The 17,363-nt window shown below is 30.2% G+C and overlaps 1 protein-coding gene across 2 annotated transcripts in view; it reads left to right on the top strand.

Annotated features, from left to right (window-relative positions):
* The window catches only part of LOC129917784 (tyrosine-protein kinase-like otk), a 120,618-nt gene that overhangs the window by 88,125 nt on the left and 15,130 nt on the right, over nucleotides 1-17,363 (top strand). For both annotated transcript variants that reach the window (XM_055997926.1, XM_055997927.1), the window contains exon 4: nucleotides 10,647-11,533. In XM_055997926.1, coding sequence (XP_055853901.1) covers nucleotides 10,647-11,533 — 887 coding nt within the window. The remainder of the gene's footprint in view (nucleotides 1-10,646; nucleotides 11,534-17,363) is intronic.

The raw sequence follows: 17,363 nt of genomic DNA, 5'->3' as shown, positions 1-17,363 counted from the left end.
ATCATCTTAACCAAATACAATTAAATTCTAAAAACTACGACTATTACTGCCAAAAGCTAAAAACTGTTGATAAAATAAAAACATTTCGTAGTTAAAATTTATTTAACCCCAAGGCTATGTACGTAAACGAAGTACTAGATACTCATACTCACACTTCAAATACGTAATATTATATGCCTTATTTGCTGCCTCTGGCAAATGTTATTTTAAATATTTTAACTTTCTGGCTCGAAGGATAAAATGAAAGTATCAAAAACCAACAATGTTCCTCTCTAATATCGTATTTCAAAAGCAACACCGCAACACACTCTAAAGTTTCCTCCTTTAGATGACAATAAATATAGCTACCTACTCTCTATAACTCGAGTACACATGAAACCCCTTTTAAAACAAAACTTGTGCGCAATTTCTAAAATTGCCTTATCCCGAAGGATTCCGAGATAGCAGCTAGCAACCCTTTTTTGGTACTTTTTATACGAAAGGTATATTCCACAATATTGGCACACGCTTTCATTCAAAACAAAACAAAAAAACACAACATATAGGTACTCGTTGTACACGCGGCAATGAATGGTTGACAAAAATCCTTTGAATGAAAATAAAATTAATGGCTACAGGGTATAATTCCTCAACGCTTGGAACTTCAAAAAAAAAAAAAAGCAAAAAAACAGTCCAACAAGGAAAAAAAAAGTCCCATTTCAATTCGTGACTATCCAATTTAATTTCTATTGGGCATTCTTCCGTAACATTGCTACGAATAAAAAGGGGAAAGGAAGGAAGAAGTAAAAAAACAAACCCAAGTTTATTCAACCACCAAAGTTTGGTTCGGATTCGGATAGAATTGCCTATAACACAGTAACAGAAATGAAATACGGGTTCAACTTGTGATGCATTGCTTGTAGTGAAGCAATAAATATTTTAGAAAATCCTCGTTGAAATAAATAAAAGAAAAAATTATTCTAAAGAAGGAAACACAGGTTTTTGTGAGAGTTTTTTTTAATGTTTCCTGGTAAAAGGTTTTTGGTTTTGTGCAAGTTTTAGATGAGTAATCATTTTACTGATAAAATATATTTTAAACTGCATATATATTTAAATCAGACGTGGTTTTTGACATCAACACAAATAGGGAACAATGATTTGGTTTCATTGATTCCCACCCAGCACAGTAACGTATTTGTACCTATAATCCAATTATTCTAAATATTCATCGTTTAAAATTAAACTTCCAGACTCAGTTTTCTACCTTCTAAACTCGAGTTCGTTTTGGCCGAATGGAATAGTCATGCATGAGTATCAAAATAGACGATCCAATTATAACTCTCACCATTTTCAAAATCGATTGACAATGCGCCTCAACCAAAGCAGCTACAAAAACTACTGATTTACTACCAGAATGTAAACGGCCTCCGGACAAAGACCAACAAGGTCTATAATAATGTAAATAATATTCCCCATGATGTTCTAATACTAACAGAAACATGGCTGAATTCATCTTTTGCTGACACTGAATTATTTGATTCCAATTTTCAAATTTTTCGTCGTGATCGTCATAATGACCCCAATATAGTTACTGTTGGAGGAGGTTTGTTAATAGCCGTACGCAATAATTTGTTTTGTAATCTCGTCGATGATTTTTTGGACTCCAACCTCGAAATAATTTGTGTAAAAATATCAACTTCGTCTGGTCATTTATATGTGGTTGCTTGCTATATACCGCCTTCTTCTACCAGTGATGTCTACAACAAACTTTTTGATTGCTTAGAATCTATAAATGAAAAAATTGAACCTGCAGATGAACTTCTTGTAATTGGCGACTTTAATTTGCCAAATCTTGAACGGGCTATATCATCGGAACATGAATCTTATCATGCCATCAATGCATCGAGCAACAACGAAGTTCTTTTAATCGATGGAATGACTTCATTCGGACTAAATCAATTAAACAATGTCAAAAACCGATTTGGTAAAATTTTAGACCTGGTATACTTTTCTGACCTTAATAATTCTGATGGAACTACATTACTCGCCGATACGAAGCTCATTGATGAAGATCGACAACATCCTGCATTATCTATTTCGTTAAACTTAAATATTAATAATGTAAGTTATCATTGAAAGAATATGCATGAATTCAACTTTAAAAAATGTAATTTTTCTGAACTCTTCCGCTTATTGGATGGTATTAATTGGAACATCTTGTTTTTAAATATTAGTTTCGATGAAATGGTCTTTCGTTTTTATAAAATCATGTTTGATTGTTTTTTAGAGACCATTCCGTTACGAAAAATAAGAAATTTAAGTAATACTCCACCGTGGTTTGATCAACATATTAAAACTATTAAAAATAAAAGAAACAAAGCGTGGGTGAAGTTAAATCGATCCTGGAGTATTGAAGCTCAAAATGAATATACTAGACTTAAAGATGAATTTATCAACTACTCCAATTTTCTTTATTCGGACTTTATACTTAGAACTGAAGATAATCTTAAATCTAATCCACAAAATTTTTGGAAATATGTAAATCGTAAAAGAAAATGTGATGGTTACCCAACTAATATGAGCTACCAAAATGCAGAAAGTCATTACCCAGAGGACATTGCAAATATGTTTGCCGAATATTTCCAGTCTGCTTTTGAAAAATCTTCTTCTTGTGATACTTACAATACCTCTACTGTTAATGAGTTTTTACATCTTAGTAATATTAACTTTTCTATTTCTGAGGCAACTATCTTAGAATATATTAAAAAATTAGACGATTGTTTAAATCCTGGTCCTGATGGTTTCCCCGCTTTTATGTTAAAAAAATGTGCAATATATATGTCGTATCCGTTGTTTTTACTTTTTAACCAGTCTATAATTACCTGTAAATTCCCGACACTTTGGAAAAATGCATTCCTTATTCCAACTCATAAGAAAGGTAAAAAAAATTTAGTTCTAAATTATAGGCCAATAGCTAAACTATCTGCTATACCCAAAATGTTTGAATCTATTATTTGTGATGTTTTGTCTTTTCACTGTTCCTCCGTTTTATGTGACAACCAACATGGCTTTGTTAAAAAGAGATCCACTATTACAAATTTGTTACAGTTTACTACATACTGTATTGACGCGTTTGAAAAAAAACAACAAGTTGACTGTATTTTCACTGACTTCAGCAAAGCATTTGACAAACTAAGCCACAATATACTTTTAAAAAAACTGCAAAATATGGGTCTTAACGACAGATTTGTTTTATGGGTATCTTCATATCTAAAAGATAGGTTATATAGTGTTGATTTTAAGAGTGAACGTTCTAAATGTTTTACTGTTAACTCTGGTGTACCTCAGGGTAGCCATCTTGGCCCGTTATTATTTGTACTATTTATTAATGATCTTCCGTCTGTCCTAGTAAATTCTTTGTCTCTTATATATGCTGATGATGTAAAAATTTTTCGTACAGTCAACTCTGCAAATGACTGTGATCTTTTACAAAGAGACCTTCAACGTTTTTGGGAATGGTGCAATATTAATGGCTTAGTTTTAAATATTGACAAGTGTAAAACAATGTGTTTTACACGCAAAAAAAATGTGATTGTCTATAATTATGCGATTAATCTATCACCACTAACTAATTTGTCTAGTTTCACTGACCTTGGGATAGTATTGGACTCAAAATTAACTTTTACTGACCATTTTGACTACATTATTAAAAAAGCTAACATGACTCTTGGTTTTATCAAAAGATTTGCTCGGGAATTTCGTGACCCTTACATTTTAAAAACTCTTTATGTCTCATTCGTAAGATCCATTTTAGAATATGGTTGCGTTATATGGGCGCCATATTATGCGGTTCATATAAATAGATTGGAGTCCGTTCAAAGAAGATTTATGAGATTTTGCTTAAGATTTCTACCATGGTCAAATCGAATTAACTTGCCACCTTACGCTCAACGTATTAATCTAATAAATCTTCCATTTCTTACCAGTCACAGAGCGTATCTACAATTTTGTTTTATTGTCGGGATAATAAATGGATCGATTTCAGCTCCATCGATCCTCTGTCGATTAAATTTCATTGCTAGTCAGTATAGCTTGAGAAGGCAGTTGCCAATTTCTAACATTTTCAGTAGATCAAACTACGGTGCTAATAGCCCTTTAAATCTTTTAATCAATATTTACAATAAAAATTCAAATATAAATAACTCCAGCATTGAAAATATAAAATCACTTAACTTTAAAAAAATATTCTTTATTCAAAATAACCCATAATGTACATTATATGTAAGTTTTTCTTTTAGTTTTGTAATAATATAATACCTATATATGTAATTTTAATTTTAAGAAAATGTACTTATGTATATCGTTAGTATTTAACGAATAAACTTTAAAATGATTATATATTTGTAGTAAAAGGCTTTAACTTATGTTTTTATAGTTAAAAGCTCAAGTTAGTCCTTTCGTGGGAAAGATTAGCTTTAGCTCTCCTGATCTCGAGAATTTTAAGTTAACAAGAGCTTTTTCATTCGTAAAAGCAGATGTTGCAGTCAGATAGACAAATTTTAGTCAGATGTTATGGCTTTAGGCTTAGTTCATTAACACCTGGAATTCTCCATTTCACTGATAACTGTGCTGTGGCTATGGAATTCATAACTGAATTAGGTCTTGAGTAGAGCTTGGGCAATAGCTGCTCTCAATCACTCTACTCTTCCACTGAGCAGAAAACAGTTACGATTGCTCTTTAATATCGCTGCTCAGAACCCAAAGTCTAACCCAATCCAATTTACTGTGTTCTTTTTTTTCTTTTTTTCTTTTTTTTTTAAATATTCTATGCTTATTAAAATTTCACTGGTTTTATTCTGTTCTTTGTAACTTCACTGCTCTTTTTCAGAAATTGTTCTCTGCTCTTTAATATTTCACTGCTTTTTTGAGAGCATTCTGTTCTTCATATGTATCTAATAAATATAATTTGAATAAAGATGAAAAAGGCAATGTGTAGAGAAATGTTTACTACGATGATAACGAAGCAAAGAAGACCGTTTTAAAATACCAGTGCAGACATTTAAGGAGTTATTTCTTATTAAAAATAGGTATCGAAAATGGTCACTTTCATTTCATTTTATTTATTTTTTTTTCAATATTTTCAATCATATTTCAAATGAGAAAGAAATTTAATGAGTTGCTTGCGGCGTTAACTCCTAATTAAAGAGTGATAAAATAGCAGCTTTTAATAGATGCTCTTTTTATATGCTGCTCAATGATTTTCAAAAATCGATCTTAAGCACACCCCTAGTCTTGAGTATTTCAAGTTCAATTAGAACGGAACAACTGCTCACAAAAATTGGGAAACTATGGAGATATAGAGACACTAAAATTTGAACTGAACCTTCTAAATTCCCGAGCAAACTACAATCCTAGAAAGTTCTGAAAATTTTGGAAAGATGACTTTGAACAAAAAACTCCAAATTATAGGGAGATGTTTTAAAATAAAAGCAAAATTTAAAACGCAAGGGATCCAACTATATCGTCTTGGTTTACTTTTTTACCGACTTCCAAAAGGCGGAGGTTCTCAATTCATCTTGTTTTATGTTTGTTACCTCATATTTTTCGACTGAGTAAACTGATATCAATTTTATGTATTTGGAAGCTGGTGCTTCCAGTGTGGTCCCATTTCAAACTCGTCCAGTTCTAAACATAAAATCGATAAGAAAACTATAAATCTAAGTTACGATCCATATAAGTCGGTTTTGTTTTTTTGATAAAAATGATCAGGTATTCAGTAACACCACGTACGAATCATAGCCACATTTTTACTAAAAAGTTAGAATTTTATTTTTTTCCTTCACTCGAAAACTCATAATTTTATTGATTATTTTTGGAAGACAGCGTTAAGGTTAAGTATAAACTTTCATTAACCAATCTTTTTGGTATACGGTAGGCAAGTTAGATTTATCTTATTACCACACATTTTTTCGGCAACATAATTATTTAAAATGAAATAGTTTGTGCACGACTTGTACATTTTGAGCATGAATGAGTTACATTGTCCGGTTTTTAACCCTCTTGACTTTGTTCAGTTTTTACTTAAATCTGTTATGACGTCAAATCTTTAAGAAATAAATATTTTCAAGAATTTTGTATGTATTTTCAAAAATAAAATATTTCTGTCCGTCCAATTAATAAGAAATTTTACACTCCCAATTATCCACATTTAGAATTTATTCATAGGAATCACGTAATGAGTATCATCCCAAGGGTAATCTTTTTTTCTAATTCTAGATAATTTAACTGTACTGACTTAAATTTTAAAATAAAACAAATCAAATAAAAATTCTAAATATAGAATAAATAAAATGAAGAAATATAATTCTTCATCTCGAGGGATAGTAAAAAGAAAAAGAAATAAAAAATCATAAATTATTATTTACCATTAAATCTTAATGGAATCAAACCTTTTACCTCTTTCTTTTCGCGCAGAAAGATTAAGGCATAAATCCATTTTGTACGTGATTCTGTGAGCGAAGCCAAGAAAACGTAATTAGTTTTCTGAGTTCAAAACTCAAATTTCATTGAGCATAAAATACTGCAATAATTATATTTGCGATTTAATGTTTTGTATTTTATAACCTCTTCTCTAAGGTTTCAAGCTCGAATAAGAAAATTAACAAGTAAATAACAACAATAAAAGAGTGGGTACTTCCCCATAGTGAAATAAATAATTTAATAATTTCGAAGAAACCTAATGATGCGTGCGTCATCAATGATTTAAAATTGAACGAAAAAAAAAAAAACAGAAATCCGCCGAAATCTTCAACAAAAATACGTGAAGCCCAGTCATTTACCCTTTTTTTGTCATTTTTCCCTGCAGACAGAAATAATAATCGCCGACAAAAGTCAAACAAAAGAGAGAAATTTATACCCACGGGGAAAGTTAATGCTTTTTCAAAAAAAAAAAAAAAATAAAAACACGACCAAATGGGGGAAAACTGCACTGACAAAAAATGTCTAGTTCTGTTCGAGTACTTCCTTTGAATTTGTCTGGACTTTTTAAAATACAATTTCTGACACATTTTTGATGTCTAGCCCTTAAGTATTTAAAATTTGTGAGTTTTCGTTTAAAAAGTAGTCAAAAAGACACAATATCACAAAATTTTGTTTAATATCCTTCAAATTTGACATTTCTGCCTTGAAGCACTTCAAAGTCTTTTGTATCTTACGAATATTAAAAACTTTAAATTGTAACTTGCAACGGTTTTTAAAGAATCTTTAATTTTTCAGTTTTTTTTTAATTTTTTTAAAAAACTCAATTTTTCAAAATTTCTTTTGATTTGTGTCCACATTTCTTTCTGTGTGCAATAAAAGCTCCATCGCGGACTCTGCTGTTGCTATACAAAAACAATAACGACATTGAAAAAGTTTTGTCTAAGTGGATTTTTGTCAGGATATTTTGAGGATTATATATTTTTTTTTTTACTTGATATTTGGCGAGGGATAATAATAATTTCGATGTGTATTCACTTTTATTTACTTTGTTCACAGGGATTTCGCAGATTTGAGTAATCACAGCAATAAAAAAAAAAAGAATTGAAAGGGATACGGATTTTTTTTTTTATTTTTGTTATTAAACCAAAGCTGGATTTTATTAAAGGATTTTAATTTGCTTGCTTCATTTGAACAGTTAGATAGCAAGTAAGTTGGGAAAGGGTTTTGTGTTGGAAAATTACCAAAATTTATTTGAATTCTTGGACGTAGTATAACATTGTAGATATAGTTCAAGGATAAATAGAAGTAATACGTCAATGAAAGTTAACTTTTTGTAATTAATATCTAATAAACTACGCAATTCAAGCAGGACAGATATTAATATAAGTGAAGTTCGTAGAAATTTTGTTTAATTTTTAAATCTTTTTTAGTATTTATATGTTTGAAAGAACCGTCTAGTTTTTAATATTAATATTTTGGAGTTTAAACTTAAAACTGGAAAGCAAAAATTCATAGAAATCAGTTGTTCGAAACAAAAATTTTTTACATATGAAAATCTCATTCTCATATTTTTTGGAAAATAAAATGGACTGAACATTTTTTCGTTATACGACTTTTTTGAGAAATTCCGGTGTTGCAGTTTTATTAGAACAACTTCAAATATTACATAAAACAATCTTTAATCGAAATTATTTCAAATTATTTCAAGAAAATAATGCTCTGGATTATTTAAATTAAAAAAAAAAAAGGTTTGTAGAAAAATACTCAAAGCGGTGGAAAAAGTCCATTTCACCTAAAAGGACTCTTTTCTCAAACAAATTTTTATGTACTCGCAGTTTAATTTTAACAAAATTTTCAAAAATGTTGTTTCTTCATAAAAGTCTTAATAACAACCTTAACAAATTTCCGAAAAAATGGAAATTTCAAATCCATGAATGTTTAACCATTTTTGAATTTCTAAAATTAAAAAAAAGAAAAATCATAAAAATCGGTATTATTTAAACACAGCTAGGGTTATAAAAATATCAATTGGACAAAAAAATGCATTGGAATAAAAAAAAACTACTTTGCATTAAAAAATTATTGCAAATCAAAAATTTTCTGCATTGAAATAATCAAAATAAGTGCATTAAATATTTGTTTTTTTTTTTTTTAATATGCGTCCAATTTCTTACAATGTTGACTGTTTGGCCTTACATAAGCTATTCAACTAAAAGTTGAGATAACAATAAAACATGACATTACGATGATATTGAATGCGATAAAAGTGGGTCTCGAGATTCTGTCTGTCGGTCTGTATAAGGAGCAACCTTAACGACTGGGCCGATCCACTTCAAACTTGTTATATAGCAGTTGTTAGGTGCTTTACAGAGAAGTTTTTGGAATTAATTTTTTTTGAGCAACAATAGCAACCAATACCAATTTCGAAAACGTTCAATTTTCTCAAAAACGGCTCCTACGATTTTGATCAAAAAATTCAAGTAGATAGGTACTAGTTTTTGACAAGGTATATCTTTAAATGAAAGTTTTGTTTGGAAAATCGTTACTAACTAATTTATACAAAATTAGTTTAAAAAAAAAACGGCTCTAACGATTTTGATACATTTTTTTAATGCGTTGATAGGCATTTACAGAAATTAAATTGCATAATTGTTTTAGAGCTAAATTTGATTAAAGGTGTTTCTTTTGAAAAACTAATTTTATTATCTCTAATTAATTTTTTTTCATATATGTCCAATGTACATTAGGGTTTTTCTTGTTTTTTTGTTCTTCTTTTTTTATGTTGTTTCTTTGAGAAAACCATATTTACTCAATTTTTAAGTGATTTTTTAAGGTCGCGCAATTTTATTACATAATAACTGTTGTTTAAAATTACAGTATTTTTTCAAGTTTAAATCCCAACACATTTGCCTTCTATCTTTTAAAAAAGGTTCAAAAAAGATAAATGCATACATACAGATTTGTACATTATTTCCATTGAAATACAAATCAAACAACTATCAGCAACGTAAATATTGTTATTTACCATAACTGCCCACAGGGTATATGCCCTCTTGTGTTTATTTTAGAAATGAATTTTTACTTTGTTAAAAATAATAAATACGAATAAAACATATTTTTTTTTTTGATAAAATCGATACCTTAAAAAATTGAGTGACTTTGGTGTTCTCAGAGAAACAACATATAAGAACAAAAAAAAAATAAAAAAAAAAAAACTATTTTCTGGTCCACCCTAACATATAAACAATACATTAACTAAGTTTTTATACAAGCCTTTAAAATTTTAGCAACTTTAACTCTAAGTGAAAGTCTTGCCTTTTTTTTAATGCGAAGCATTTTTTATTTGCAATAACCTTTTTTAATGTGTAGATATTGTTTTGCGAAATAGATTTTGAAACTTTTTTTTAAAGCATTTCAGTTAAGAGAATAAAACTTAAAAATTTGCATTCACTTTACTAACTATGAATCTTTTCCATTGTAGCAATAAGAAAAATATGTATTTTCCCAAAATATTTCACATAGAAAAATATATTTAACACCTTTTATCCCATGTAAAAATTCATAAATTTAAAAGGTATCAATATACACAAAAAAAAATTTTTTTCAGATTGAAAATAATTTCATTAAAATCTGAACAAACAGAAAAACAAACAATGTAAATAAATACCTTCAAAACAACCTGGTTAATATTACCTGAAAGACTATTATTGTATAAAATTCCTATACCTTTTTTCTTATATACAAACTTCCTTCCTTCCTACAACCTACCAAACAAGCCAGCAAAACGAACAAAAAGTGGCAAACGAAAAAACATGGACAAAAGGGTCTCTCAAAATCACATCATTTCCATCCTATCTATAGAAAATATTATTCAAAATAGAATCTTTCAACAATCATCCCCCTGCCAATGCCAACCTTAATCAATGCAAATTGGGGTTGATAGAATCATGAACAGAAGCGGTGGCAGATTACTCGGAAATGAAGTTTCACAAAAAAAAAAAAAAAAAAATACACACACAATCACAAGAAAATGGCCACTTCCGTTCAAAACCCTCCAAAACTTGATTACTTTTCAGTTAATTTGAAAACTTTCACCCGCACTTCCACCATTATACTCCCCAACCCCCTCCAACATTGATTAGTATCTCTTTCTTTTCATGTTTTTCTTCTTATTTTTTTCTTTACAGGGATACAAACAGCTAGCGTTCAATTACTGACCAACCGCAAGGACGAAGTAATCTTGAAATGCCATGTCGAGGGCACTGGCCAACTTGAAATTGAATGGTTTCGTAATAGTGAAAAATTAACTTCAATTCAAAACATCCATCTGGACGGGAATCGTCTGCTTATTAAAAGTCCATCCGTCTATGATAATGGACTCTATCGATGCGTTGCATCAAATCCAGCTGGACGAGCGATGAGTAAAAAAGGATACATCCTCAAGTGGGCTGGCACTGATTCGCAGACGGGTTCTGGGTGCATTCCACGTTTTACCGATGGTAAAAAAGGTCAAAAACAGCTCGATAAATCGTCGTCTTCGACAAAAAACGTTTTCTTGTGTCGTGGCAAGCGAGGCGATAAATCTGCCAAAGCTACCGTCTCAGATGTTACTTTTAGCCAGCAGCCATCCGTAAAGCAGGTAGCCAAGGAGAATGATCCCGTCGAACTACCTTGTACGTATCAGTTGCCAGAGAAATATCGTAGCCAAACCGTTCAACTGAGATGGCGAAAGGATGGTAAAGTTTTCCGTCAAACCGATTTGGGTGTTTCAACGTCCACTACTGCCGAACCGAATATGGAATCAATGCTCCGTGAAGACTTCCGGATAACACTCAATCGTGCCAATGGCTCATTGATGTTCTCATCGGTCATAGCTAGCGATGCTGGACAGTATTATTGTCAGATTTACATTGAAGGACATAGTCCGATATCGTCGGAAACTGGTGAATTGGTTGTAATTGAACAGTTGAAATTTGCCCCACAGCCAACATCGAAGAATTTGGAATTAGGCTCTGTGGGTAAGATTCATTGTAAAGCCCAAGGAACTCCAACACCGCAAGTAAAGTGGATAAGGGTGAGTTGTTATGTTTTTACTTAGAAAAAAAAAAAAAAAAAAACTGGTTGTGTCAGTTTCCTTGAGGATCCTTTGGCAGTCAATTACATTTCCACGAAAAGGATAAATTTTTTGCCAAAGGGGGATTGAGGAAATTTAATTCAAACTGTACTCCAAACTTTTCTCATCCGTCCCGTTTATTATAAAAAATAACTTAAGCAAATTTTTCTCTCTCAACAAAAAAAAAAAAAAGTAAAGTGAAAAGGATGCCAAAAAAGAGAACACAAATTGTTGGGATTGTTGACCCAGTCCTTATACTGACAAGGACTTCTTTCGATGAAAAGGTTTTCGGTGTCGATAGGGAAAAAGCTTCCTCAAGAGATTTTAGAAAATGTTGCTTGTTTTTTTTTTTTTTTTTTGAGAAATGTGTACGGACTTTGGACATGGACAATGTTGTCTCTTGTGTTGTCGGTTTTAGTTTTTCTTTTATTTGTATCCTTTTTTTGTATATTCTTCTTTAAAAGGACCTTTATAAAGTGGACACTGGCCAGCAGCAGCAGCTGAACAACAATATATGTCAGGACAAGACGTTAGGCTGGTTTTTGTTACCCCAAATCAAATAAAGTAAATCTTTGCCAAGTTATTGCACACCCCATTTAATTTTATTCTTTTGAAAGTTTTTTTTTTTTTGCTTTTTGTATGATCCTTTTTTTCGTTTCTTTATTTTGTTTGTGAGACTTAAGAGCTTAAGTAAAATTTGTTTGGAATTTTATTAAAATTGTTTGAAAGAAGAAGAAGAAAAAGAAGTAGATAGAAGGTCGATAATGGTCTTTTAGTTTATTATGTAAATTGATGTCGTATTTTTTTTTTTTGTCCGATATTAAGAAATTCAATCAAGCGGCCTTAAAGGATGGCGGGTTTTTTTAATTTAAGTTAGGCTTTTTCAGCTATCTCGTAAATAGAAAAATATTTAATCTTATAAACATGGCAAGATTCTAAGAAAAAACACCGGGTCCTAGTATAATAATGGACAAGCTTTTATTTGAGATTATTTATTTGACAGTTTTCATAAGAATAAATTCGTTCCTATAAGTTTTCGGGCTATAATTTTAGGTGATAATCTCACGAATTTGTTTTAATTGCACAAAAGCGAAAAACATGTTTTAAAATTTATTTGTAAGAAAAATAAAAGTAAAAAGAAGTATCGTGCTGTCCTGGGATTTGAAGCCCGACCTCTGGTGCAAAAGACGAATCATTCAATAGTCTTGCACTCTGAACCTAAACTGCTGACTACCTATATGTATATGATTAAATTGCAACCTAAACCTAATTGCTAACAGACTCAGGTGGAACGCGAGGATGAGTCACGCTTTTTCGTGTATGCTTCAGGGGTTCATCGATTTGTAGGATGTTTTCAAAAGTCAAAAATAATTTTGTATCTATTCAAATTTTATAAGTATACATTCCAAAATAACAATGGTATGCCATTTTTAAGAAAATATTGATCAACACTTATACATAAAGATAAATAAAAAAAAACATCAATCCGTTTTCAAAAAAACTGGCGTCGAACTGCGGCATACGTTCGTTAACGTTTTGACTATTGCTCTCTCAATTTAATCAGAAGAAAATCATAGCGACATAAAGCGTCAATACGTTAACGAACGTATGTCGTAGTTCGACCCCTTATTTTTCAATAGAAAAACATCGAAACCTTTTTAAATATTCCAAAATGTTTTCTTAAAATTTTTTTTAACCGTTTCCAAAAATTGATTTTTTAAAAAAACAATGTTTGGTATATTTTTTAATAAATACAAAAAGTCTTTTTGCAAAAATTGATCTTACTTTTAAATATAAGCTTTTTCATAAATGTGCCCTTTAATACGATAGTCAGTGCTAAAAAAGCGTTAAACCAAAGATCATATAACTAGTAAAGATGTCGCACGTAGAACAAACTTCTGTGCTTGAAATTTTCTACCATCAGATTTTACCCATAGGTCCAAAACATGTATCCAAGAATTAAATTGTTGAGAAACATTTTAAAATTTTTCGATGACTGCGTAGAAAAGAGAGTGTTAATTTTTATAGATGAATTTATTTAATGGGAGGAAGCGAGATAGTAGTTAAATGTTGATACGAATAAGGAAAAGAAAAAAAAAATACATTTGTCTATATATATCTAAAATATATATATATAAATATGTCATATATATACATATCTAAAATTATTCTTATTTAAATTATTATTTTGAATCATGTGTTAATATCAGTTTCCTGAATAATTTAACAAAAAAAAAATTATTTCATAGGTACATTCTCGCAGACAAATGTATTTTTTTTTCTTTTCCTTATTCGTATCAACATTTAACTACTATCTCGCTTCCTCCCATTAAATAAATTCATCTATAAAAATCAACCCTCTCTTTTCTACGCAGTCATCGAAAATTTTTAAAATGTTTCTCAACAATTTAATTCTTGGATACATGTTTTGGACCTATGGGTAAAATCTGATGGTAGAAAATTTCAAGCACAGAAGTTTGTTCTAGGTGCGACATCTTTACTAGTTATATGATCTTTGGTTAAACCTACCATAAAAGTATTTATAATTTAAAGGTTTCAAGCGTCGGTAATTAAAAATACTTTAACATTAATTATGGGTTAAAAATTGCAGATATTGCCGTATTGTTTTTTTAGATCTAAATGTTGTTTAGAACTTCATAAAGTAAATGATATCAAAAAATTTTCCGGGTTAAAAAAAAAAAAAATAAAAACTATATGGAAGTAAGTAACAATCTGTCAAATTGACTTCAAAACCAAAAAAATAAATTGCACGACTGGGGTCACACGTACTTGCTCTTATGCTTAAAGTAACTCTAATGTTAAAGCTTTTTGTTTTTATTCAAGAAATTTAAAATTTAAAAAAATTATAAATTTGATTTTTTATAAAAAGGTATTTTTAGAAAAAAAAATTCGAAAATCGTAGTAGCCGTTTTTTAAAAAAATAATTTTTTATAAATAAAAATTTTCTAACATTTTTAAAAAAAAAGTTGGTATGCCATTTTGAAGAAATAATTAATTTACACATAAAAACGAAATTTAAAGATTTTTCGTCATATCGTTTTCAAAAAATTGATTTATCGAAAAAAAATTTTTGAAATATTTTTAAAAATCCAAAAGTGTGTTTTTTGAAAATATTCTTAAATTTTAAGATTACCTTTACTTAAACGCTATTGTATACAAATTTTCGTTGAAAGCGGATTAGTCTTGTACGAGTTATTCATAAATAAAAAAAACCGTTATATGACAGGTACCGTTAATAACGGTACAAAAAATATTTTTTTTTAATTTCAAAATTTGGCTCTTATATGTAATACTTCACACAAAAATTTTAATCAATATCGTTAGAGCCGTTTTAAAAAAAAAATTAACTTTTCTATTTCCGTTATATGGCAGGTACCGTTAGTTTTGGTCATAAAAATAAAATTCAAATTTCCCCTCTAGGGAATCACCCAAAACTGCTAAATACCAAATTTGAAGAAAATCACTTCACTCGTTTAGGTTGCAGCTCCAGATAGAGACAGACACACAGACAGACAGACAGACAGACATTGCCGGACCCACTTTTTTGGCATTCTCCATCATCGTAATGTCACGTAAAATTGTTAACTGGAGTTCGATTTTTTTACGAATCCTAAACTTGCCCTATAGTACCTATATCGCAAGTAAAAGTATTTGAACAGAACGGCATCGCTTACAATTTTAAAACATACATTTCTAAAAACCTAGAAGATTATTGCTATTTTAAAAATTAGAATCAAGTAAATTGAATGAAGTCACTTGTTTTTACAAGTCCTTTACTGGCCCTCAAAATCAGAACTTAAAAAGAAAAAAAAATGCGTGTATGTTGGTAGGCTTCTTCTTCGAATAGGCACGGATTATTAAACATATATTTCCTATTCAAAGATAGATGAATAAATCAAGTTTACGAATTTCCAAAAACCTAAACATTAAACTATTATAAATATCAGCAACCTCCTGTAGGTACTCAAGATAGCGAATTGAAATTTCTCAATGTTAATGTTATAGATAAATTGAACAGAAATTCGAAAATAATGTTTTTTCACCCACCCTAATGTTTATTAAAGTGCCCTGTATTTTAAAAATTCCTGAAAAAAATATAGGGACTTGAAACTTATAGAATAATTTTTTGTTTTTATTTCGAAACTTTTGAGCCATTCGGGCGCATTAAAATTCATCAATGTTTAAAAGACATTAGGGTTTCATGGTGTCAATAAGGTGTCAGGGTGTACATAATCATGTTTAAAAATATAGAATCATAATTGCCCTTAAGCAAATTCTCGCGCAAAAATCACTTACAAGCTTCTTTGTGTAAAAGTAAAAAAAATAAAATAATACATTTTTTTGTCATTCTTATTCCGCGTTTTTTCTTTGCTCTTTATCTTTATTATTATTGTTATTCTTATAATTCTATGCGGGAAGTTATGGTTGAAAACTATCTTATGGTCAACAAAAATTCTTTCGTTTTGGCATTAGGTTACGTTATGTCGTTCAAACTAAAAATGGACACTGTGGCGTATGAGTATCATTTGTATGTTTACGAAAAAAACATACAAAAAATCTGAATAAAAAATAATAAAAATTCTTTTTAAGTGTACCAAAAATTATATTATTGATACCTATACATAATATTTATTCCAAATTTGATACACAAAATGTTAACCGAAAAAAGAAACCAAAAATGTTTTTTATTTCATGCACAATCATTTCAATTTAAAATTTTACGTTCAAAGTTATCAACACCTTGATTTTCCACCACAACAATTAAATCATTTAAACCTCACTTCCAAATAAACCTATTGTTTCCATCTGGTGTTTAAGTAAACCTTTGAAACTTATTAAACATTTAAAGAGAATAGTTTGAAAAGGATACAAAACTTCAACTATAACATAAATAACATTTGTCCATTCTTATATAGTTAGTTCTCTACAAACATTTCACCAATATTAAAAGCAAACATTAATCCCATCATTCTCATCATCATCATCATCATCAATCTGGGATTTTGTCTATTTTAAAAATTCAATTTCATTTAAAAGCAAACAGAATGCGCTCCATCAAAATGAGAAACTATATGATATTATGTTGTACAGATTGAATTGATCCAATCCGCACACACTACTCAATATTGGCTAAATCATAAATTCTCGAGCCCTCACTCATTTCATGCCTTCCGTGTGCTTCCGCCGCTGACGCGCTACCGAATGAATGTTAAATTCAAACAACATTTTCACCGGCAGCACAGTACAGAAAATGGGTGGTCGGTCTCTGTATTTCAAAACCTCCATATCTGCCCCCACAAAGTTATCTAGTTATTACAAAGCGAATTCCCCAATACCGATACCGAATTGCAACTTTATTGTCGAATCTGATTCCAGGATATATACACTACAGTAGAGTGCGTCAAAGCAGCTGCTGCTTCTGAAGTGCTGAAGCTGAATTCATTCCTCGGTTTTTGCTGCATTTGATTTAGTTGCATGGTGGGATAAAAGTTTCCAATTCGTTTTTTTGTTGTTGTTGCTGTGTAAAGTTGCATCCATCGGATTTTGGTGGATCGATATGGACACAAAAAACTAAGCTCTGGGTGAGCTGAGCGCAAACTATGATGAAAAATGCAAATAGGCAAGTTAGCCGTAGGTAAACATTTCGCAAAACTTTTGCACAATAGTTAGGCAAATAATATTTCAACATTGGACTCTCGCGCGTTTCTAATAAAAATTTCAACAATTCAATTGAATTGAGAATGACAAAGGAGGAGGGGAACCATCAGAG

Source organism: Episyrphus balteatus, chromosome 4 (genome assembly GCF_945859705.1).
Source record: "Episyrphus balteatus chromosome 4, idEpiBalt1.1, whole genome shotgun sequence".
NCBI classification, from domain to species: Eukaryota; Metazoa; Arthropoda; class Insecta; order Diptera; family Syrphidae; genus Episyrphus; species Episyrphus balteatus.
This window is presented reverse-complemented; position numbering and strand designations above follow the sequence as displayed.